At 40.7% G+C, this 23887-nt stretch overlaps 2 protein-coding genes across 6 annotated transcripts in view; both read right to left on the minus strand.

Moving 5' to 3' along the window:
- Positions 1-23887, minus strand: part of REEP5 (receptor accessory protein 5) — a 235022-nt gene that overhangs the window by 53510 nt on the left and 157625 nt on the right. The window lies entirely within an intron of this gene.
- Positions 238-23887, minus strand: part of MCC (MCC regulator of WNT signaling pathway) — a 181151-nt gene continuing 157501 nt past the window's right edge. For all 5 annotated transcript variants that reach the window (XM_079331242.1, XM_079331243.1, XM_079331245.1 and 2 more), the window contains 5 exons: positions 22647-22881; positions 16366-16572; positions 15336-15433; positions 4836-4958; positions 238-3832 (listed from right to left, as the gene is read on the minus strand). In XM_079331242.1, the coding sequence (XP_079187368.1) occupies positions 3652-3832; positions 4836-4958; positions 15336-15433; positions 16366-16572; positions 22647-22881 (844 nt within the window). In that variant the 3' untranslated portion in view covers positions 238-3651. The remainder of the gene's footprint in view (positions 3833-4835; positions 4959-15335; positions 15434-16365; positions 16573-22646; positions 22882-23887) is intronic.

Below are 23887 nucleotides of genomic sequence, written 5' to 3' on the forward strand. Positions count from 1 at the left end.
TTCTATAAAGTGTTCACTGAACTCGTAGAGGCTTCATGAGAAGAAGTACTGATATTTTTGAGCCCAGCTAAAACCTGTGGCCAGATATGAGTTCTTAACAACTTTTCATGGTTCTATTAAGTGAACTTTACTGACAATGTCAAAACATCTCCCTCAGTAACTTACTTGGAAATGAGGTACCTTTGTGCCAAGGTATCCCTAGGTAGTCTCATTGTGAAACAACTCCCAAGGCAAAGAAACAGCATTAAAAATTTATTCAGAATATAAGAACATTTGTAAAATAAGTATTATAAATGCCTCTGTATAAATAAATGCAGTTTTTACAATTCTATATCAAATGAACAAAAAATAGCTATTTTACAGCTGCTAGGAAACTAAAAGGTAACAACACATTTAAGGCTAATTCAGTAAAGTGAGAAGTTTCTAAACTTACAATGCATGGTGCAGTATTAAAGGAGGAGAAAATTCTAATAAAACCAGTAGAACATGACAGGAATGCAAACTTAGTCCCATGTGCTTTGCAATAGCTAACAGTACATTCAAGCTGGTGAAGATTGATACATCATAGAATTAGGAAAAAAGTAACCTTTTTCTGAGCACTCTGTGAAATACAAACTTTCATGCACTCTGGTGACTTAAGAAAAAAAATCCAATTATTAATTCAGTAGTGGAATTAGGTTGGCAAGAATCACCTCTTTTTCTGCTTTACAAATTTATTATTTCTGCAATAAGAATTAAGAGAGTTAAGTTGCTGTAACTCACAGTGCACTGCACACTCAGGTATTTCTGGTGTGCTGGTACTTCAGTATTGCATAAAAGGAGTTAGAGATTTTTTTGGCATTTTTTCTGAGGGTTGGTGCCATTTTAATGGAGTACACTGGAGCTGCAGCTGATTATCACTATTGAACAGTTTTCACAGTAACATTAAACCTGTGACCACTTCCCTGTTGATCCTTTTCAGTATGCCAACAAATGATGCGGTAGCTGCTTGCTGAGGCAAATAAATCAGCTCGTGGTCTGGCAAACTATGGCTACTGCTGAGGCTGGATGGTACCAGTGCTGCTTCTGATCTACAACCCTTATGGGAAAAAAATGGGAGTGGTTTACAGTTACTGATGGTTTAGAATTTATTCTAAAGCACTTCTCAAGCATGGTTGGCACAGAAGATCTGTGCTACATGTAGTGAAATAATCAGCAAATTGTCAGGTCTGGAAAAAGCACTGAGGCTGCAACTTTTTATGCCTCTATGTAGGAGTAACTGGATTTTTTTATGGAAGAAATTTCTCTGTGTGAGGGTGCTGAGGCACTGGCCCAGGTTGCCCAGAGGAGTTGTGGCTTCCCCATTCCTAGAAGGTTCAAAACCAGGTTGGATAGGCTTGGAGCAACCTGGTCCAGTGGAAGATGTCCCTGCCCACAGAAAGGGATTGTAACAAGATGATTTTTAGGCTTTTTACCCAAGCCATTCTGTAATTCCATGATTATTCTACCTGGGGGAAAAATGAGCCTAAGAGGCAGCCCAGTGCAGTATGGTTTCTGTCCTCTCCAGTGAAAGTTATTTCACATGGACATTCTGAGGTGACTTCAAGTCACACACGTGGTTTCAGATGCCAGAAAACGAAAGTCTAACTGCGTTTTTGCCACAGCACATGGTGGATACTTTCCTTTGTGTTCCTCAGAACAAGTGTGCTCAGCTACCTCTGAAGCTGATGGCAAACTCCCACCTTCTGGGGTGAGAAAATTCAGCCAAAAAAGGGGAAACACCATAGAGAGCTGCTAAGCAGAACCATGAAGAAAGAAGAAATAAATGTGCCTCCTCCCTCAAGAGACTCATTTGCAAAAATTTCTAGTCACATTATAAATTAAGAAGTGCAATTATTCTGAGAAAGAGGACTGATCAAAACCAGAACATCACTACCTAAAATTTTTGAAATCAGCACTGTTTTAATTTGCTGTTGCAATCAATCATGTGTGATGCTGGCTTTGTGTATAATGTGCTAGACTCCAGAGATGTAAGAATGACTACTCTAAGGACAGAAGACAACAGCAGCTACAGTAGTAAGAGATGGAAAACCAAATGCTACAGTTCCAGACATAACCAAGACTTAACAATAATGTTATATTCTGGATACAAATTCCCACAATGATGTTGTCTGACTGATCTAACCCAACAGTAGGCAAAAAAAGTTCCCTAAAAGTATTTCTTTAGTACTAGTAATGAAAGGAATAAATGAGAGAAGTTATCATAATTCTAAATACGCTAGTAAAAAACTTGAGGTGCAACTCAACATGTAAAGCAACAAGGATTAAACATCTCCTGAAATCAGATTCACTGGAAATCAGCCTGGAAAATGCAAAGCAGAGGCGTAACACAGCAGCAGGCTAACACGGTGAAGGGACTATAGCTTGGGTTTTTAAAACACACATGAAGCTGTTTTATGTACTCTGTCAAAAAAAAGCAAATTCTGAATGTAACAGGTGCTATGGCAGACTCCTGTATTTTTGACCCCTACAGAAATCAAACCTGATCCCCATGATTTGCTTAATGTTCATTAACCTAACAAGCCAAAATTTGCACTTCAGTCAGTTTGATAATACAGTAATACGTGATTTAAACAAGAGAATGTTAGCAGTAACAAAAACTAACCTAAGAAGCTGTAAGACTTCACCATTCACATTCTGTTTGTGGCTGGATATCCATACACCTACACATTTATAGTTTTGTGCCTATGCATTCAGTATTAAACAGGTACCCTTTAAGTACCTTTTTTTGGTCAAAACAAAGTATGAAAAGAACATATTCTACCTCTTGATCACAGTAAGCTTTAATAAGCACAACACAAGTGACAAAAATGGCCCAGCTTCTTAAAGAAAACCTTGGATATAGAGTATATAGCAAGAAAAAACATCTTTCTTTACAAAGTAGTTGCAAACACTATGCAATATAAATACCAGGAGGTCTTCTGTAATTTCTCACCCACCCTTGGCACAGACTGTCTGTGTGGCATGGTCAAACCCACAGCCTTTGGCCCTCTGAGGCACTGTAAGAATTACACCTTTATCGTAATTCTCAGAGATGCAACTACGCTTTCTTGTTTTTTTCTCAAATCAATTTTTTCCTACCTGACCTGCACTGTGAGCAGCAGAAGTGCAAGCAGGGTGCAAAGAAGAAGCCAGCCAGGCTGCCATCCCCACTCTGTAGCTGCCTGTTTGGTGGCATAACCACAACAGCGAGACTTGAGGGTAGAGAATCGACTTCTGTGCAGAGAGAGCTCAGGGACTGGTAAAACTCTCATATGATCTCCAAATACCCAAACGAAAACCTCTTAACATGAATTATTCTGCTGTGTGACACTGTCACCCATGGACCATCAGTAAAATGGAAAACAAGCTGTATGACTACAGACATAACAACACAGACAATGTACACAATTATAGCATGATAATTCAGGCACTGCCATTTTACATTACGTAAGAGTCTTTAAGGTTAACACTTTTATTATCCCCATGACACCTCTCTGGGATTCCGAGAAGGTGCTTTTATGTTTTGTCAGTATTGACAATCAGAGCTTTTAACATCTGAAGCTACCTAAAAGTCAACCTCCAAAAGAAAGAAAGTTGTAATGGCACTAAGCATCCTTTAAAGAGATGCATTTAAAGTGAAGTTTCATTGGTGTGTGGTCTGGAGTTCTCTTCTTCCAATAAAGCTATTCTTTGTTTGAGCATTCTTACTTGGGTTTCATGTCTCTCCACCATGGCCATCATTTGTGATTCCAGTTTCTTCAGCTTATTTTGATGCTTTTTCTTTGCTTTTTCATAAGCTGCTACCAAGTTGCTGTTAAAAACAAGGCATACAAGGTAATTCAAACAGGCTTATTCAGAGCAAGAGGTACTAAAAATCTACCCCAAAGCCCCGCCTTCAGGGAACTTCAAGGGCTGGATATTGATCCCCCTCCCAAAATTTACCAGTGCTTTAAAATGGATTGGATCCAAACCCAGATCAAGGCTAATGTCTGTCTCTTTCCTGGGGAAAGCACACACCTTTACCAGTAAAATGGTGAAGAAAACTAAACATGGTTCAAAAAGGCAGATGGAGGTTGTTGATGAGCTCTCATACCACTGTAGGTGAATCAAGATACCACAACATCAAATGTGATTTATAAGAACATTGCATGGCCAGAATCTGCTTAGAAAGTCAAGGACTGATTTTGCATTTTTCATTTTAAAAGTAACATTTACATTCAGAGGATGGCATCTTGTGCTAATTTGCTAGCAGCTGAGTAGCTTCTGTGCCTCCATCTTGGCTGGGTTGGAAAGCTTGAGATGACTGCTACTGCTCACCACAAAGGCTTTTAAATACAATTTAAGGAAAACCACATTATGAGTGAGAGGCTGCTTGCAGGAAGGGCAGTTGCAGTCCACCATATTCCTAGGCCATCCAAAGAAAAGAAAAATGCCCCGAGTGAGCAAAAGAAGTTAGGTGTGATTATCCAAGACAGTTCATTAATGAAGAAATTGGAGCCAAAGAAAAGGCTAAAAACAGTTAACAGATTCATAAATAGTTTTTGTTTGCTTTTTTAATTGTGTAATCACTAGTAGTAACTCAAGTGAGATTAACCTATTTTCCTGCTTTCTGTTCTTAACTATGTAGTTGTCAGTGGCCTACATGGGAGGTTTATATCTCCCTCTTCTCTACCTTTAACCCTGGCGTGTCAACATGTGGATGGAATTTGAGGATCCTGAAATGTCTCTTTAAGGTAAGTGGAATGTTACAATGCTTTGCAAGAACACAGCAGAAATAAACTAATAGTGCATCCATCAGCTGGCAGATCCTTTACCTGTTTGCCCTTTTAAGGTCATTAACAAATTCTGCAGACTGCTGATGTCTGATTTCACTGCTCTTCGTGAGTCTCTCCAAAGCACTCACTAACTCCTGCACTCTTGCTTTCAGTTTCTTCTCCCTGGATCAGGAGAAAAGGAGGTAGAAAACTATTTTCAAAACAAAAATAGCACTTCAGCTTGGAAGTGTATGAACAATTGCCCTGTGCTGGGTGGACACACTGCAATATTTTCCTTACTACTACTAGGATAATACAGTATTACCATTAAGCAGTTCTTACATTAAACTCTTCCAAAAATTGGTATTTATAACATCTACCATTTTAGAATTCAGAATCAGAAACACAGTAGACAAAAGAGTAAACAAATTTCTCTAGTAGATCATGGTGGTATATGCATTGAATCACACAAAGAAATAAGCACAAAGATATATACAATGCTAATATAGCTATCCATACTTACCAACTCCAAACCAAAAGCTAAATCACATGAAGTGTGACAAAATGGAAATAAGGTAACTTAAAATATTTTCACATTACAAGTATCTCTGTGAGGGAAAGAAAAAGTGAACAAGACAGAAGTTCTGGACAGAAGCAAGCTTTACAACCTGGGGATTAAGCTGGGTTTAAAAAGCATTTCCCAGGTAAGCATGTGGCACAAGGCAGGTTCTTCTTCCTGGGGAGCTCCCTGCTGCAGAGCTGATGACTGATGCCTGCTCAGCCCACTACACACACGGGACTATTCCAACAGCTTTTCTCTGTGACCCAAACTCTTCACAGATAGCCCAGAGGAAAAAAAAAAGTAACATTTGGAAGGGAGGAAAAAATGAAAAAAAAAAAAAGTATTGTAATAATGACATGGAACTGGGCTGTACTCAGGCACAGATTTTGCAGCATCAAGTCTTACACATGGGAACTTCATGTGTGTTTACATGGAGTCTGTGGTTTGCTGCCTAGAACCACTCTGCAGTGATCCATCTCTCCCTCCTGCTTTATTGCAGTGCTACTACATGAGTACTCTTGTTTTCAGCTCAATAAAGAGACAACTGCCAGCTTCCATGTAAGCCCAACAGGAATGAATACCCTGAAGTTTGTGAAAGCTTCCCCAGCTCTGCAGAGACCACACAGATCTTCCTGGAATCCCAGCTCAGCAGCCTGCAGTTCCCAGGAAGGCCTGGACGTGGCAGTCTTTTATCACCAGAGAGAGGGACAGTGCCCAGCTCCAGCAGCAACAGAAGGGCTTTCACAAAGTCAGCCGGAGAAATGTTCCAAGTTAACAGTGTATCTCAACAGACTCAGGCACTGGGCCGCCAGCCAAATTAAAAAGGACATAAGAGGGCCCTTGTTGATGAAGAATCAGCAGTATTCTTTGTACGTCCCTTCACTGCTCTCTGCTTTCAAGTAACGCAATCCTTGCAGTTAAAAGTTCACTGCCATCCACCCCAAATGTGAATTTTAATTTTTATATTCTATCTCAGCAGTCAGAAAGGCTCAGCACAGTTTACACCCAAAATCTGTTTTCTGCAAAGGAAACAGGAAGAAAAACAGCCAGAACACAAACAAGAAAAGATCAGATGTGGCAGAGGGCAGACCTAATGCATTTGTGGCACGGCACTACTGATGTGACAGAACTGAGTATGGTAAATTTGGTGTTTCTCAGCTCCGAAGATTGCTACATCCAGAGGCTCTAGGGAAGGCTCAGTAGCACCATTTCCAGGATGATGATCTAGTGTGAACAGCAAGTCCAGTCGAATAAATATGCACAGTGTTTGGATGGGTAGAGAAATCTCAAAATCGTGTGAGGCTGATTTAACATCATGTGCAAGAAAAGGTATCGATGTGGAAACACTGACACAGTCCCATGGGAAAGAGCCCTGTAGAGCCAGAGTTCACTGCAGCTGAAATCCTTCACACATACCTGTTGTAACAAAAGCTGTGTGGAAAGGAAACACAGTGGAAAGACTTTGAGGAACTTTTCATGCATGGTGAAGTTTGGTTGCTATGGTGACTGATAACATGATACTACCTTTTGTCTGTTTGTCACTCACACCTTTCAACCAACCCTGCTCAGCCTGAACTCAGGTAAACATCAAGCTGTATTTCTTTACGTTTGGTCTACATCTTAGTCTTGCTGCTTGTCAAAGACACAGAGCCAGCAGAGCACTAAGCACCGTGTTCAAGCTACTTAATCTTTCAGATGCCAGTTCTGAACCATCTAGCCAAATAGGAAACAGTGAATAATACTTCAAATCTATAGATGACTCAAATTTACACTGGCAGCAGTAAAATACATGTATTTCTTCTGGCTTTTCAAGATGTCTTGAAGACAGTGTAACAGCACTAGATAATACCTACTTAACCTTAATCTCATGGAAACTGATTGTGGTTTGATTGCATGTGCTGGAATGTCTCAGAAATCTGAACGAAACAACACATAGGGATCTATTTTTACATCTGTTCCTAATTTTAAAACTGCCTATCTAAGTATCTTTATTTCAAGAGACATTCCATAGAACAATGAAGCCACACACAGCAGCAACAGTAAAGGCAGAGCAAACACCCTGGTTTACTCTGGGAAACAATGATGCACTGAATTAATGACTATTACACATTAAAAGATGTAAAGTTTTCCCCAGGGTGCTTTATCTTCTCTTTGAGTAGCAGATAAGACACCTCAGAGCTGTACCCCATGGGCTGGTAAGAACCCTGTGTCTTAAAATGGAAATGGCCCCTGCTTCCCTCAGTTTCGATCACTGATCACCTCAGTTTGGTCATAAAGAATTGTCCACACTTGTTTCTTTTCAAAACTGATTGTGTAGGTAGACAGTGACAGGAGCTATACTGAATCCTGAGATGTTGTCCTATGGGGATTTCCAGCACCACAACACTTTCCTGACTTTCTGCAGGGTATGAAAAATCAGCCACTACAGGGCTTAATATGGCAGAGTATTTTCAATATTGCATATGAACTGTGTCTCTACAATGAGAACACATCAAAGTTGCAAACCAGTGATGCCTTAACTTTTAGCTTTCGTATTTTCAGATTCTGTGCTGCCTAGGTATGTAGCTCTGAGCTTCATATTAAGTGCCAGTTAGTCTCTTCACAGGGTAGGTAGACAAAACAATCTTTTTCCAGCTTGAGACCAAAGACAACTATTGCAAGCTTCAGGCTTAAAAAGTATAAACAATGGGGAACTGAGGAAAGCAATCTGGGATGATGGGATTTCATGACCTGAAGCTGTAGTTGGACAATTAACCCCAATATGTAGATGAACCAAAACTTATAAAAGTGTAAAAACTCGTGACTGGGAGCCATCTAGGATCCATCCTGGGTATAGCCCCAGCAAGGCTCTTGTACTGCCCAAGGTGTATCCTTTAAAGGTCTTCCAACACATACCTATTTTATTCTTTTAGCTCTGTCTAGCCTCTGTTCCAGATCAGCCTCTCAAGGCATCACCAGGCATGAAACTGCACTTGATGTGACAGATATATGAAACATCCCACTGAGGTAGGCACAGCCTGCTGCTGCCAGTCTTCCAGAGTCCAAGGTCCATGGAAGCAGACACACCAAAGTCACATTGCTATTGTACTCCTGGGGTGTAATCTGGACCTCTCTGGACCTTGGGTGCATCCCAAGAAAGCACTTATCTATGTATTTTGATGGGAAGAGGGAAGGAGAAGGAGTGTTTTTCAGAGAACCCAAATTCTGTGAGTCCCCAACTCATACTCTGTTGGACTACAGAAGTCAGCAGAGCTTCTTGTCCCACCAGCTCCGCCTCCAAGTGGCTACTGCAAGATGGAGCTGCAGGAAACACAGCCGCAACACTTGGTGTGCGCAGAGAAAATGAGCAAGTATTCCCAGCAGGGGCCTATGATCTGAGGGCATGGCTCAGTTCCAGCACCAGGGCTTTCTGCTGCTGAGAAGCCAGCTGGGGAAATCCCTGACTGCTCCCTTTCCAGGGAAAAGCTCAGAATGAGTGTATTCAAAGGTCTACAGCCTACAACATCCGCTAAAAACACTATTTTCAGTGAAATGCCTAATATGCTGGTAATAAAGGCTTTTATTTGGTATTTTCACAATCAAAACACTCAGTGGGCAGTTGCATAGTGGTTTTCAAGGGCTTTTTGTTTCAGGATGACTGAATAGGAAGGGGCTAACTGGTGTTCTCTGGTTTCAATGCTACCACTTTGGAGAGTGGGGAATTCTGCCAGGGCCATAAAGGAAACTGTTTCTGTCAATTTGGCCTCCACATACTGACACCATGTGCATGGCTGTGCTTGGCACACAGTCATGTAAGCAAGGTCATGAGCACCTTATATTTTTCCCTCTTGTCTGGGCTTTTCCAGACACTTTCAAGTTTCATGTGCTAGAAGTCTTCCCAGCTTTTCCTGGTCTTGCTGATTTCATCGAAAATTCCCCACTGCTGCAAACAGGAAGCTGCTCTTCTCGGGCATGCAGAAAGTTGATTTTTCTGCCCCTGGCTTGGAGTGCAACCAGCCAATTCCCCTTCTTGTGAAAGCACCAGCTACCACCCCTCCCTCCTGGGGTCAAAAGCACCACAGCTCTTGCCAAATCTGAAGCAGAAGAGGAACAATGAGCTCTCTCCAAATGAAGTGGTGAGAAACTTTCCCACAGCCAGGCTGAGGACTCTTGCCATGCCTAGGGCATGTTTTCTTACCTATCAGAAGAAATCTGCTGTGGGCAGATCCCTTCAAATTGTGGCTCCCTGAGGAGTGGGATGACCAGGTTCAGCCCAGCACATAGCCCTGAGCTCTGCAGGCACAAAGCCCAGATAGCCCAGGAGGACAGAGGATTCCTGGCAGAGCAGCCCCAGGGCACGGAGGTGGGGAAGGGGAGGGAGGGAAGGCACCTCCTGCAAGGTCCACAGCTTTATCTGCGAGGCCCCTGCTTTGAAGGGAAGGCACACACCTCCCATCCCACACTCCACTCATACTCCTTCCCTGATACCCTGTTATAGCACGGCACCATCCCTCACTCCCCTCTCTGACTTTTCCAGTTGAACAGGGTGACGCATGATTGTTTTTCCTAGGCATTTGACTCCTCTCCTCTCAGGAGATAACAGCTGGACATTCAAAAGGAATGCAGATAAATTCTCTTTTCATCAGCAGTCTAAACTAGCATCTTATGTGAGGCTGGCATCTTGCTTCACTGATCTGGCTTGGCCTGCTAAGGGAAATAACCAGAATATAATAAATGTTCTGAAGCAACGAAGCAACATTACCCAGATGTCAAGAGAGTCACCCTCTTCAAATGCCATGTCTTCCTGGCTGATCTGCTGAAGCACCACCCATGCTTGCTAGCTCCCTTTGCACAGGAGGCCTTTCCCGACTGCAGAGGTGACAGAGAGTGCTTTAAAAACCACTTTGCTGGTGTAAAATACTGCACTGCTTTTTTTGCTGATTGTCAAGATGTTCAGAACAGATCTCAAAAACCAGAGAGTACCATAGGCATGTGTTAAACCACCTGCAGTGGGGAGACAGTCCAGGTGTGGTCCTGGAAGCAACATACTGGCAGCAAAAGGGAAAACAGCCCTGGAGGGAGGCAGCAGCAGGCCTGCCACACTACTGCTCAAACCTCCCACCCATCTTTGCCAGCCCAGCCTGGAAGCTCTCCAGACCTGAAGCTATTTGGATCTCCCTGTGACAGTTATATCCAAGTGCATGGCAGCTCAGCAGTTCAGATAACCATATGGTGGTAAGAACTACTTACTCCATGTCAAAAATGGAGAAAAAGACAAACTATGGTTGTCTGTGAGGCATACAGTAAAAATAGTTCCTCGAAGTGCTTCTAAGGAATCTGTCCCAGATATCACCATGAGTCACTTCTCTTCTTGTGAGGTTTCTTTCTCTCAGTGGGACTCTCCAGAGGGATTTCCAGACAAGGCCATGCCTTCTGAACCACCCCCTTGGCAACCAAGGGGAAACCACAGCAGGATACTGCACAGTAACAAAAGAGATGTCTCTGAAATTTCTGATGACTGCAAGCCATACCAGTGTCTGGATTTCAAATAACTCAGAGCTGCTTATCTCCTCATTTAATTGATGTGATAACTGGAGAAGAGAAATAAGCAAACACTTACAGAAAGCAGCTCAGGATGCATCAGTAGGTCCAGAACACAAACCCCCTGCCTCTCTTCCCCTACTTTTACCCACTACCTGTTCACCTTGTACCTTGGTCAAAGAAAAAGGGGCTTTTACAAATCAGTAGAAGTCTAAAGAGTACTCTTAAATCTGAATGGTTACAGCCTGATGTGTTTTAGACATTTCTATTTCCATTTCTGAAACAGCCTTGCTGATGCTCAGCATAGGCCTGAATTTAAATAATGAAATTTACTGACTCCTGCTATCATGAAACTAAGGTTGGTTCTTAACAATACACAAGGTCAGAATGCCATCACATGAAGTTCATGGAAATTTAAAATAAAAGAATGCAATTTCTCTCTCACTAACATTGTGTCAGGAGATAGTCACTGCCATGCCTGGGCCCAGCTTTCTATTGAAATGTTTGCTTTCTGAAAAAACGTTTGGCACAAAACATAGTTGTGGTCTTCAGACAGGGATAAGGACATAAGGGTGCAACAAATATTGTTCTGTCTCAATAGAGAGAACAGGCAATAGGATGCATTTTTTATGTCCTACTAGAAATACCTTAGCTTCCAATCCAGAGAGGTGGGACCACAGCTCTACAAAAGTGCAAAAACGGACTTTTTTGTTAACAGAAGAAGAGTTGTTTGCCTGTCCTACTGATTACTACTCATTTCCTTTCTCCACAGTGACTTCACAATTAGTAGCACCAGTCACTACCTCTTAGTTTAGAAGTTATCAGCTTCTAAACTTCTTTAAATTACCTTATCAGGTAAATATAAAGCGCCTTTGTAGTGCTGCCAGATGGAAAGTCTTTTGTAAGGGAGACACTGAAACATGTCTAGACTGACACAATTCATGAAACCCTGCACAGCCATCAAGGATCATAATTTTGTCCCAAGTGATGATGCAGCTGAGGTCTGAACAGTCAGTCTAGTTACAAAATGTTTTGCCAGCCAGGGTCCTTGCCTAGTACTGCTAGATCCTTCCTGGCCAGGTATTTTAATGATTTACAAATTATTCTTCAAATATATGAATAAAATACAACCCTACATAGACAGAAAAACTATCAGCAGCTGGAAATAAAAGCAGAGACCACAGGAGGATGTCACCGATCAAAGCATTTGTAGCAAAGCCTAGGGAGAGGAAGAAGTTTCAGTCTTGCCACTCTGGCCACTTTTCACAGAATTGATGAACTTAGTGGAATCAGTTCTATCATCATTATCATCAGCCTTCTACAGCAGGACAGAATTCTTACTGCCTCCCTCTTACCACCTGTAATGCATTTACCTGCATTAACACATAACCTGGTATGTGTCTACTGAGTTACAAATCCATACAAGTCATGTACAGTGCTCCCTGCCCAGGAAAGCAGAACAAACCAGTAAGGAAGAGAACTCATTTAACCTCTTCCCTCATAGACTGCGCTGTATGTCTGATTTTGGGGTATTCAACCAGGTGTTGTTTTATAATACTGGCCTCTGGCATAATCCTCAAAGTATCAGCACCAGGCCATCAGGCTGCTGAGAACACATTTCTGGCCTGACAAGAAACTTGGTTACATGTGTCAGACTCAAGAAAGAAGAAAAGAGAGAGGGAAAACAAAACTGTCAAAGGCTCTGGCATAAAGTGTTAACGTTTGGCTGGAACAGGATGTGTCTGAATTAGTGAGCTTAACCTGTAACACCAGAAATTAGTTAACCTAAATGTAACTTTAATAGCATAAGACTTAAGAGATAATTTACATTTCTCCCAGTTAGCACAGTGACCATGTAAAAGAGAAGTGAATTCTGTAAAAAGCTGGTAGGAGGGGTTTTAATGCTGAGCACTTCCACAGGAAATCCTGGGCTGTTCTAGAACAGATATGTTAGGACACAACAGATGAAGAACTGCTTCTGCCTTGAATTTCTGCTGATGGGCACTACCAAAAAAGGCTTCACAACACACTGCTGAATTTTACAAAAATATCCACATCTGCAGATAGAAGCCAGCCTGATTCTTTGGATGAGATTGTTCTGCTGCATGGTCATTTGCAGACTGTGAGCAAATAAACACTTCCAAACTACACCAAAACCCAAACTGTAACTATGTCCTGCTGTTTTATTTGGGTTTCACCCTGTTTTAATTAACTGAGAAGAACCTGGCAATTTAACAGCAACAGAAGGACAGAATGAGAACGTAGCAGAAGGGGGAGAAGTCATAGCTTTAGTATCTGTAATGACAGGATGAGGAGGGGACAGGAAGCAAGGCTGCTGATGGGTATCACACACACTGACAAACTGAACAGATTTCTGCCCCTATCCCTGTATCTGTCGTCCCCTGCATCAGTGTCTACTGCCTGGAGAAGCAGAGGGAGGACCAATTTCTGGACATATGCACCAATTGTAATCAGCACTGAAACACTCCTGAACATTAGCATTTAAATACTGTCTCTGGACCACAGAGTGTGATATGCACTTGTTTCACAAGTCCCCCTCCCCACCCCTCAGCAAACACAGATACCGGGACAAATACTTCTAGTTTTGTATCCTGGTCCTACTTCTTTGGCAGGTGAGGAGAATGCACTTGCAGAGAAGAAAGGACTCTGATAATTTTAAAATTCTTTTGTGGATTTGTGATGGTCTAAATATCACTGTGAAATCTGAGGGCCCATTTATCCAGAAGAGAAGTTAGAGACTTCTAGTATTTTTTAGCATAGCTGTGGCTGAACAGGTTGCACTAAGCCTTCTCCATGTGCTAGACAGATCTTCAACTGACTTGCTGAGACAAGACATTAGGGCAAGGAACACTAAGCATTCAGTCTGATCTGGCTGGCACACTGATTAGGGAGAAAAATATCCTGTCCACACAGCATGCAGGAACTGTGCTTGAGCCCCACAGGCAGCAGCAATCACATTTAGTGCAGCCATATTTCCATTATACAGAGAGCCTTCACAATTTATGTACAGTTTAATGTGATTATTTTTTCCCTCTATTTCTGCCTGACAAACTGTACTTTCAAGGCCCTTGGCTGGAAATCCATGCTAATCAACTTAAGGCCTAGTAGATAAAGCAAAGTTGTTTTCTCTGTGTTGTCAGCAAACCACATGCTGACAACAAAAATCATTTCATGACTATACTCAAACCTCTGCTAACTAAGGTCATTGGCATCTTCTTGAAATCCAGGAGCAAATAAGAGCAGGAAGAAACAGCAGCTTGAGTGAAGGGCGAAAATGCTGGTGGAGCAGCTCCCACCAGGGCTGCAGTGTGAGGGATACAGAGGAGGCCAATAGCTCTTTGCAATGTTTATGTAAATTATTTTGTTGATGGGTTTTACCCACCCACACACAAATGACAGTTTTGATTATTTTACCTACTGAATTTTGCTTCCTGCCTCATGCAAACTAACTACTCAGTAACTGCCAGATTACTAGGTAAATGATTCCACAGTGGCAATGTCTTACATTTTTACATAATGCTTTCAGGCTTAAGTGTCCCTTGGCACACCATCCATTACACCTATGAAAAAAAACACCTCAGGAATGAAACATCACAGCTGCCTGAGAGGACATTCCACCATCAAAGAAGCTCCAAACACCAGTAAAGCAAAACACACTCTTCCCAGCCAAAATTCTTATCAGCATTTTGGACAGGTTCTAAATATAAGAACCAGATTAGATACCGGGCAGCCATTTCTTGGAAAAGGTGGAACAAGTACTGAAACCATTATCGAAACTATGAATTTCTTTGACATGACCTTTACCATATAGCTAGTGCAGGAAAAACTGCTGCACAAACAAATACCTAGCTAATGTATAACTGTATTGAAAGCTTAGGCTTAAAACCTGGCTGTTGATAAAAGCCATTTGTCAAGACATCAATTTTCTCTCCCATTGAAAAGCTAATGCCTCACAGAATGTCATTTGTAATTGAACTGTGGCTCCACTTACGTACTCAGGAGGCAAATTGAGCATCTGAGTCATCAAAATGCCTGCAATTCCCATTCCCATAACTCCTACCCAAGTTCTAACCTGCAGCCAACCTTCTTAACCAAAGACCACCTTCAAATCCTGTCTTCACTAAAGGTTTTCTTTACGCGCACAAGAAATGTGTCATGTCACTGTTTTACATCTCATATTCTTGTCTGAATGTGGTCATTACTGCCATTTTGAGGGTTTATTTCTAAAATTCCACTGAATTTTAAAGAACCTTGAGAATGGAGTTGAGCACCACATGAAATCTCTAAAGAACAATAGCAGGAGAGGGGGGAAAATTAGAAGGGCTTTGATAGCTTTCCTTCCCACAGGACAAATCTATGATCACTCTTCAAACCAAGGGTTAGAGTGAAGGCTCAGAAATAAACCTTTCCCTCCATACAGGACAAGTCCCACCCCTGGTGAGGGAAGCTGTGCTCACCTCCTGAGTGCATTTGTCAGCTCAGCAGTCAGTTCACTCTCACTGTACGGTCTCAGCTCAGCAAGCGTTAGCGGTGTTGCTGTGCCATCACTGCATTCCTGAGAAAGGAGGAAAAGCCACATGATTAGAAATTACTGACCATCCTAATGGGGAAATTCTGAAAGTCTCAGCTCACAGCTACTTTTAAAATGAAGGTGAAATCAACAATATAATGCTACAGCAACAGGGCAGTATCAACATACTAAGGAATGGACTAAACAGATCAACAGTCACAAATGTCTCTAAATGCTTTTTAAACCACCACAGCTCACTGACTTGAAGAGCTCTGCTACTGTGTGCAGAACTGCCACTGTCTTCCTTATATTTCTTTAAACACATGAAACAAAGAAGCAATGGGATGAAGACATTCAGATGATGCATTGCCAGGAACAAGCAAGTAAGATGTATCCCTTTGGTTTTGTTTTTAAACACATTATTGACATTTTCTGGGAACACAGCTCTAAAATGAGACAAAATAAAGTTTTACAAGGTATTAATTTCTTAATGCAACTTACTACTGCAAATGCAGAAATCGGTTTATTTTGCATTAAGGGGAGAAGAGTCTTCATTCTCAAATTATCAGAGTCTGATTTCAAGAAAGAGATTGTCATTGCAATGCTCTAAATGCTGCATAGAAATGAGTGCTGATGTTTTAGTATTTTGTGTTTATGGGAGAATGGAATTTTGTTTAGACTCCCTTCCAGTGTTACCAGTGAGTGGCAAGAGGCAAAACACATGCTCAACTTTTATGTCTGGCAAGACTCGCCTTGTGGTACTCCCCAAAACACCCTTATTTTAGCCCATGCTTAACACCAATTCTGCAAAGTCCTCAAGTTACACCATGGAAGGAGCCACCTAACAACTGGGGAAGAGAGAAAGGATTTATATACAGACAAAAGGGGAGAATAATTACTATGTTAAAGACTGCAATAGGGAATGTGAGGAGTTTACTTAATCATGTTTACAACTTTGGAAACGCTTGACTCCTGACCTTGCCCAGTTTGTCTTTGCTTCCACTGCTGGTTGAGCTGAGAGACCTTATTCTCTGCTCTTTCTGTTCTTCCACTTCAGACTTCAAGTGCTCAATATGGACAAGGTAGGCCTGCTCCTGGGCCTCTCGAGTGCTCAGCTTTAATTCCAAAGCCTTCTTCTCCTTCTCCAGCAGGTAAAGCTGCGCCTTGAGTTCTGCCATCTCTTCCTGTTGAAGAAACATTGTATTATTGCATGCTGCTTTATGAGACTACGTACCTAAAGGAAGATAAGTTAAACAAGATTTTCATCCACTCTTATAATGTAAGTATTCTTTTCACTGAGAAAACTAACAACATCCAGATGACTTTTTATAATCACATTGTGTATTTGTCAAAAGACCTGTGTATCTTCAGTCTGAGTATGATGAACTGTGCCACCCCTTTATCATCTTCGAGAATCGGCTCAGAAACAAAATTAGAGTTAGACTATCTGGAATCTGAGAGAATTGCCACAGTGCTGTAATTTCTCTGGTTCTACTTTGTCCTTCAGAGACCATTGTCTTAAAAGCAGAAGTATATGACTTTGTGAAACATCTCCCTAGAAGCAAGATTTCCGTTTCTTATTGATATGCAAGAATTAATCCCATTACAGTGGAAGGGATTTGAGAGACCAGGACAGCACACACAAGTTACATATTCCTGCCTTGTAATACCAGCCTCTGTGGTAGAATGAGTTATGTCAAAAAGAGCAACTGAGTATCGCACCATCAGATGTCCATTAGTAATTTCCCTCCTCTTGGTGGCCAGAATCCCAAGTATACACACTTGAGTTTGACAGAAAAATGCACTCACTTATATTCTTCCCTAAATACAATCCACAGAGGATGGATACTAGTACTTGATAGAAAGAAGCTCAGCTCTGAGAGCTCCTTGTGTGCAATTCTTCTGCTGCTCTACTGCTTAACATCCATCTGACAGCGGCTGAGCAGAAGTTTAAGAGCAGGGCATAGGTGCAATGACCCTTCTTTCAGCACCTGCTCCAAGACTCCCGTGAAAAGCAAATGATGGGTAATTCCTGAACCAGAAGGCTCTTGGTGATTAACAACACTTCAGAAATCTTTCTTGTACAAAATGCTTAGTTATTTTATATACCCAGAAAAACCCAACATCCACAAAACCGTTAAAGAGATAGCAGTAATACATACTTCATGTTATGTGCTTAAAAGCACCACTAAACAAACAAAAAAGACTGCCAAAACAAAAAAAAAAAACCCTCAACCTAGAATCATCTTTCCACTGTTTAGCTTGCCTTGCCCTAGGTCACTTAATGGGTGACTATTAAGTTCACGCAGACATTTTCTGTATTACATTTCTGTTCCAGATTTGTTCACTGTGTAAACACCTCTGAAAAACAGAAGTTTCTTGTTGTGTGGCCAGCCTAGGAAGAAGTCACTATTTATTAAAAAAAAAAATAAAAATCTAATCACAAAAATAACAGAAGCATTTAGCTTTATTGTTAAAAATAATGCTGTTCATATTATAGCCGTATTAACAAAAGTTATACAGAAACAAATCTTTACACATATTTAGACAAACTTTTTATGTGGAAGGGAATCTATATTCCCATCAAAAATCTACTGTCTGGATTAGGTGCAAGCAGTGCACACAGGTGTATCACTGCTATAACCATCACAGGTATCACTGGCTTATTCAGAATCACCCATCATGCAAAAATAAAATCCGTATCTTAAAAACCCTGAAGGGCTTGGAAAAGTTTGTATGAGGTTTAAAGTCATTGATTTATTCATCAGCTTGTTTGTGAACTGAAGGCTAGAAGCACCAGTTTCATTCAATGTAGTTTACACAAATTTAGTCGTTAGGCAAGCTTATCATTAATTGCCTTTGTCAACAGTAAAAAAGGTAAATAGTAAATAATGATAAATAATGATGGGGAAATTTTGTTAGAGGAGTTGAACTGGATGGTCTGATATATTCAAGTATATGCATTTAACTTCTTAAACCTCTACTTTTAAAGCCATTAATCTACTTAGCCTTCTTAGTGAAGGCTGAGAAGTAATTTGAACAGAGTATTTTGACACTTATATGAATAAAAGATACTTTTGGCTGTCTGTGTGGGATAGTCATGACAAGATCTTTCCTGGCTAGAAGATGAAGGCAGGCAAATTCAGCCCAGAAAAAAGGGACATTAATTTCCTCAAATAAAAATGTGAAATTCTCCACTACAACACTGAATCTGTGGAACAGGTCTTTCTCATCACACAGAGGCTTTAACTTATTTTATTTTTGTAATTTTAACTTATTTTAATATATCCAAGTTCCAAGTAAATTTGAGCATCAATATTTAACTCCTTTGTTTATGAGGACAGTAAGCTTAGATCATCATACATGCATTCAGCATTTTTCATCCTGTCCTAGAAGACACATCATGCACCTCCCATGTTACTTTTCTCATGTCAAAACAATGTGACTTGGAAGTAAAGAACCAAAAAAAAAAAAAGAAGCAGGAGAGAATGGAAGGGCTGAAGATGGTTAAAAATTCAAACTGCAGTTGAGGACTGTGGTATGGACCCATGCAATGTGTGAGGCAGATTGGCAGCAGCCATTTTGGGAAAATTTAAGTACTTCAGGTTTACTCTGAGAGTCAACATGCAGCAATTTTTTCCAGGAGAAGATGTTTTCTAAAGATTGCATCTAAATTTAATTGAAATCACGGTGTCACCTTTGTATATTTACAATTTTCCTTTTCTTCCAGCTGCAGGTTGCTGTGAACCATTTTTGCAGTTTAACACACCTGAATCTTCAGAGTGTGAGCACAAGTGACATTCACTAAATGAAACCCTGAAGGAGGAGGTTGCAAGTGTCTCTCTTCTAGGGGATTGCAGAAGACTTAGACAACCCATGCAAATTCAAAAGCTGCGAGTATCAAATTCAGCAGTTATTTTGGGACTGATTAATTGAATATTGAGGGATATTTTGTATTAGAAGTCATACTGTAATCCTGATTTTGAGCAAAACCTTGAACAAAAATTAAAAACTGATTCAAAATGATCAGAAACACCACAGTATTCTCAAAATCAAAATTTGTATTCGATTTGGTCATGTTGGACCCTAATGTTGCAAATAAGTTTTTAAAGTCACAAAAAGTCATGACTTCAGGAGAACCACAGTAAACAAGGTGGGATGTAACAGCCTTCAGAATTAAAACAAAACATCAGAGCAGATAAATGTCATGCTCTAGTTAACTGTATTTCACTATACAAATCTTTAAGAACTGTAGCAAAGTTGGACAATGGAATTCTTAACATTTCCCACCCAGAGACTGTAGTTTCAAAGCACATCATGAGGAATATTATCAACACCTGTACACAGAAGAGGAAAAATTATTGGCGTAGAAAGCTGAGACTTCTTATCTAGATTAAGTCCTTTTGAAATGCAGAAAGGCTGTAAACCTAGAGTTATTTACACCCATTACAAGTAATCTCCTTGCTAACTGGGGCATGACAACAACTGACCTCAAAGCAAGACCACTGAATGATGACAAATCACTGATGAAATGTATTTGGAAACATGGTTAATTATTGCTTGAAGCAAAGAATTGAACTTTATAGGAGTACTGGCAGACAACTGTCACAGCACAGCCGGTCTGTAGCAGGGCAAAGAATTCGGCCATAAATAAGAAACCCAGTTTGGCTAGCCTGGTCTGATAAACAGGTCCCTGGGTTAACAATGATAGGATATATTCAAACCCAAACAGGGACTTCACTCAGTGACATTCCATCTAAGCTGCTGACCTCTCTCTGGTCAGAGAGCTGGGTGTTCTGAGATCCCAATCAGAACCAATCAGCTGTCTAAACCCAGGAAATTCATACCCCCTCTAAAAGAAGATTGTGAACAATAAAAAATGCTGTTTTGTCTCATCATCTTCCTAGTTCGTTTGTCTGTTTCCCACCAACGACGTCATGTAACAGATAGCTATGCTCTGGATCAGTAAAAAATAATAATAAACAGGGCAGCAGAGAAAGAGCCCTCAAATGTCTTTCTAATTAATAATGAAGATCTACTGTTGTAAAGGTATTTCAAACTGATGAGGTGATTGGTTTTTACTGGAAATCAGAAATTGAAGGTGCCAAAAGATGCCGCAGAGATTCCAACAGAACAAAATTTTGGGAAGACAGCAGGAGATTGTAAGACCCAGCCATGCAGGAAATCATTGAGCAGCTGGGTCCAGCTTTATCGCCCTTGCTATGAATATAGAAAGGACAGAACAAATTAAAAATGCTAAACAATGAAGTCTTCTGCAGTCCATCTGTTTCAAGTTAAATAAAGTACTGTAAGGAAATCTAAATTCTCCATTTGTCTCAGAAGGAGGCAGATGCATGTGCTGTTCTATGTAGATACATGTTTCAAAAAATTGATACAAAAAATATACTCAGGCAAAGTGAAACCTGACCTTAGGTTCAACTCTGCTCTAGCTTGAGAAACAGATGAGGAGCCCTAATGCAGACCTGAGCAACAACCATGGAAGCCGATAGGTAACACATTTGACAAATCTCAGTTTTCACAATGTCTCTTCCCGAAACATAAGGGTGTCCCACAGTAGTGAATTCCAGCAAAGTACAATAAATTACAATGAATAACAGTACTGTCATTTTCTCCACAAAGGGCTGAAAGTAACGTCAGACACCTATGCAAAATGTGTGTCTACTGTGTATGCACTACACAAAACCCAATCAAGAATAAAATATTCTTCTTCTAGAGGCAATTCCTGCAGTGAAAACCCAATGTGCCAGGTCCAGCCAAATGGATGCTGTGTGTCAAAAAGAAGTTAGATGATTGTTGAGTGAACAAAAGAATTACCAGCACTCAAAAGTGTACCAGAAATTATGATATGGAACAGGCTGGTGTTCCTGACAGTCAGAGAAAGCCAGGGCACTACTCACAAGGGATACAGCTCTGCAGTTTGCCTTTTAATTAAAATAATACTAGGAAAATAAATAATAAAAAATTTTGAAAACAGAGGTAAGAATGCCGTACAAGAGATTTCAGGGAAGACCTGGATGCAAAAAAGGAGAAGGAAGTGTGCTATCTGAAATACACATCTAATTACCTACCAGCATCTTACAGTAAATCTTGCATGCTTTAGTTGTGGGGAATATACTGCTGTTGGCCACAATGTATGTATTTAAACAAGTTACATAATTTTACATCTCCCAGTCACCAGCAAGCAATCTTTTCTGAACTGTGAATAATGAATGGATTATTGCAAAACTGAATCTGTCGTCATGGAAAAGCAGCAGCACTAAGAACAAAATTATCATCACCAGGCTATCACTTAACCAGAAGAAGCACATTTGAAGAAAGATCTGTAGCTTTAGCAGCTTATGAAACTATTAGAATTTGCTGTACCACTCAATACCATCACTTGACATGTCTGCAATTAGTTGGCGAAATCAGCACTTGCTAAAATACAGAAATTAAACTTAGTTAAACTGAACTAAAACCAGACAAATTCGGAATGCAGACATACACTTGTACTGACTTTGGTATGTTCCTATGTTTTAGTTCACCTCACAAAAGCAATACAGAAGACAGACTTAAAAATGACGTAAGCTCTACACCTGGTCAGTAAAGACCAGCTTTTCTAGACGACATCTTTAGAGCTGGACATATAAACTAGGGTTTTCTCCAGAGCCTTCTGCTAATGCAAGTCATTACATACCATACTCTTTGCTCAGACTCTGAACTGAACTACAGATTGCAACACAATGCCTAGAACAGCTCAGGACCAACTGCCAGGGAGTGTTAGGGATGACATCTGACAGATCATTTCTCCTCCCACACCAATATTAAAAGCAGCTGAATTTGTTCTGCTTCAGATCACAAATATTCATGATGCACATTTGGAAGCTCGTAAGTAATGAACTGTCTCTCAGAAAGTGCTGAATCATGGTTTTTGGTCGCCCTTGAGCAATTCAGCTGCCATATCTCTCAGAGAGAGAGCATCTGGTTTGTCAAAAAGAGCATTCCAAGTTTAGAGACACAGATTAAGTTCTTCTTATTCAGAACACTCATAGTTCATCACTATTAATGTACTGTCTTCTGTCACTTTCTGACTACTGGATTTTCAGTCCAGATTATGTGTTACAACAAAGTTACCCTGCAAAGTTACCCAGTGACCACTATCAAAGCCAAAGCCTCCAATGTGTGTGACTGAGCATGTTTTGTAGCACAGCGGCATTGCCAGCAGAGCAGCTCTCCTCTTTGGTTCTGAATAAAATACCTTCATTGCCATGAGTTCCTGCATCAAAACTGCATTTTCCAGGTCCAGCCTCTGGTTGTCTCCACGTGGCTTAACATCATAACTAAGGGGATCAATGTGGATGCTTTCCAGCTCCAGCATTGTCAGTTTCACTGCTGCCCTGTCATTTTTCAGCTGCTGGATGTAATCCTTCAGCCGTTGCTCATCCTCCTTCGTAAACTCTGTGTCACAACTGCTTGCAGTTGAGCTGGTAGTACTGCAAAGAGAAACAATGGCATTAGAAAAAAATACATTTGAAACAAAATCTTAAAGTTTTACATCAAACACGCTCCTAATGCTTCATCACCGCCTCTGAGTCTTACTTAAAAGTTCATAGAAAGGACACAGATTGTAGCATGGGTTGGACACTGCAATGCGAGGTGTGACAAATTCAGAAAAGAAATTAATTCTCTAAGCTGTATGAGAAAATTGAATCATATGACAACTTCTCTGCAAAGCCAGATACTGAGTGACGTGTGACTGAATTACTTCATCTGAAGTGGTGTCTTCTGAAAAGAAGTGGTATTTTATTTCTTCAAAAAGGAGAAAAAAAGCTAGTTAAAACTTCTTAGTAGTAACATAGCACAGCAAGCTGCTCAGACACTGAGTCTTAATCTTCAAGAACAAGCATCTGCTAAGAAAAAAGAATGAACCCAGACTTGATCTATCTCTGCTGATGACCGTACAGTTATCACCTCATACATTTTAATGCATACTTTTAGGAATCAACTTGATCAAAATTTCACTGGCAGATGGAAGGAGAACTTTCAGTTTATGTGAAGGTGTACTCAGCATTCCTTCAGGGCTGCAGTGATTTAAAACTAAAAAACAGAGTAGCAGGACTTCTAATACAAACTCACCATGTAAGACCTGGTGTATCTTCTGAACAAATGAGAGTCCATTATTCTGCCCTATAAGCGTTTACACATAAATGGCAGAAAGGGGTAACAACGTAATTAGAGCAATGGTGGCTGAACCTGCTGACCCACCTCCATGCACGCCAGTGCTGCAGGGGGCCCAGACTGACACAGCTGCAGCATTCCAGGGCTGAATATAGTTGCAATAACACTAAAAGGAAAATAAAATGCCATGTTGTTTCTTGTAGCCTCACTCAAAGCTGCCCGCTGTCTCCTGAGGTCCTGTAATCAGCTGCCGGGTGAGGGGTAAGTCATCCATTAACTGTGCCTGTCTGGAATGCTAGATGATCTCAGTTATCAGCAGGG

Source organism: Erithacus rubecula, assembly GCF_903797595.1.
Source record: "Erithacus rubecula genome assembly, contig: SUPER_Z_unloc_2, whole genome shotgun sequence".
Taxonomy (NCBI): Eukaryota; Metazoa; Chordata; class Aves; order Passeriformes; family Muscicapidae; genus Erithacus; species Erithacus rubecula.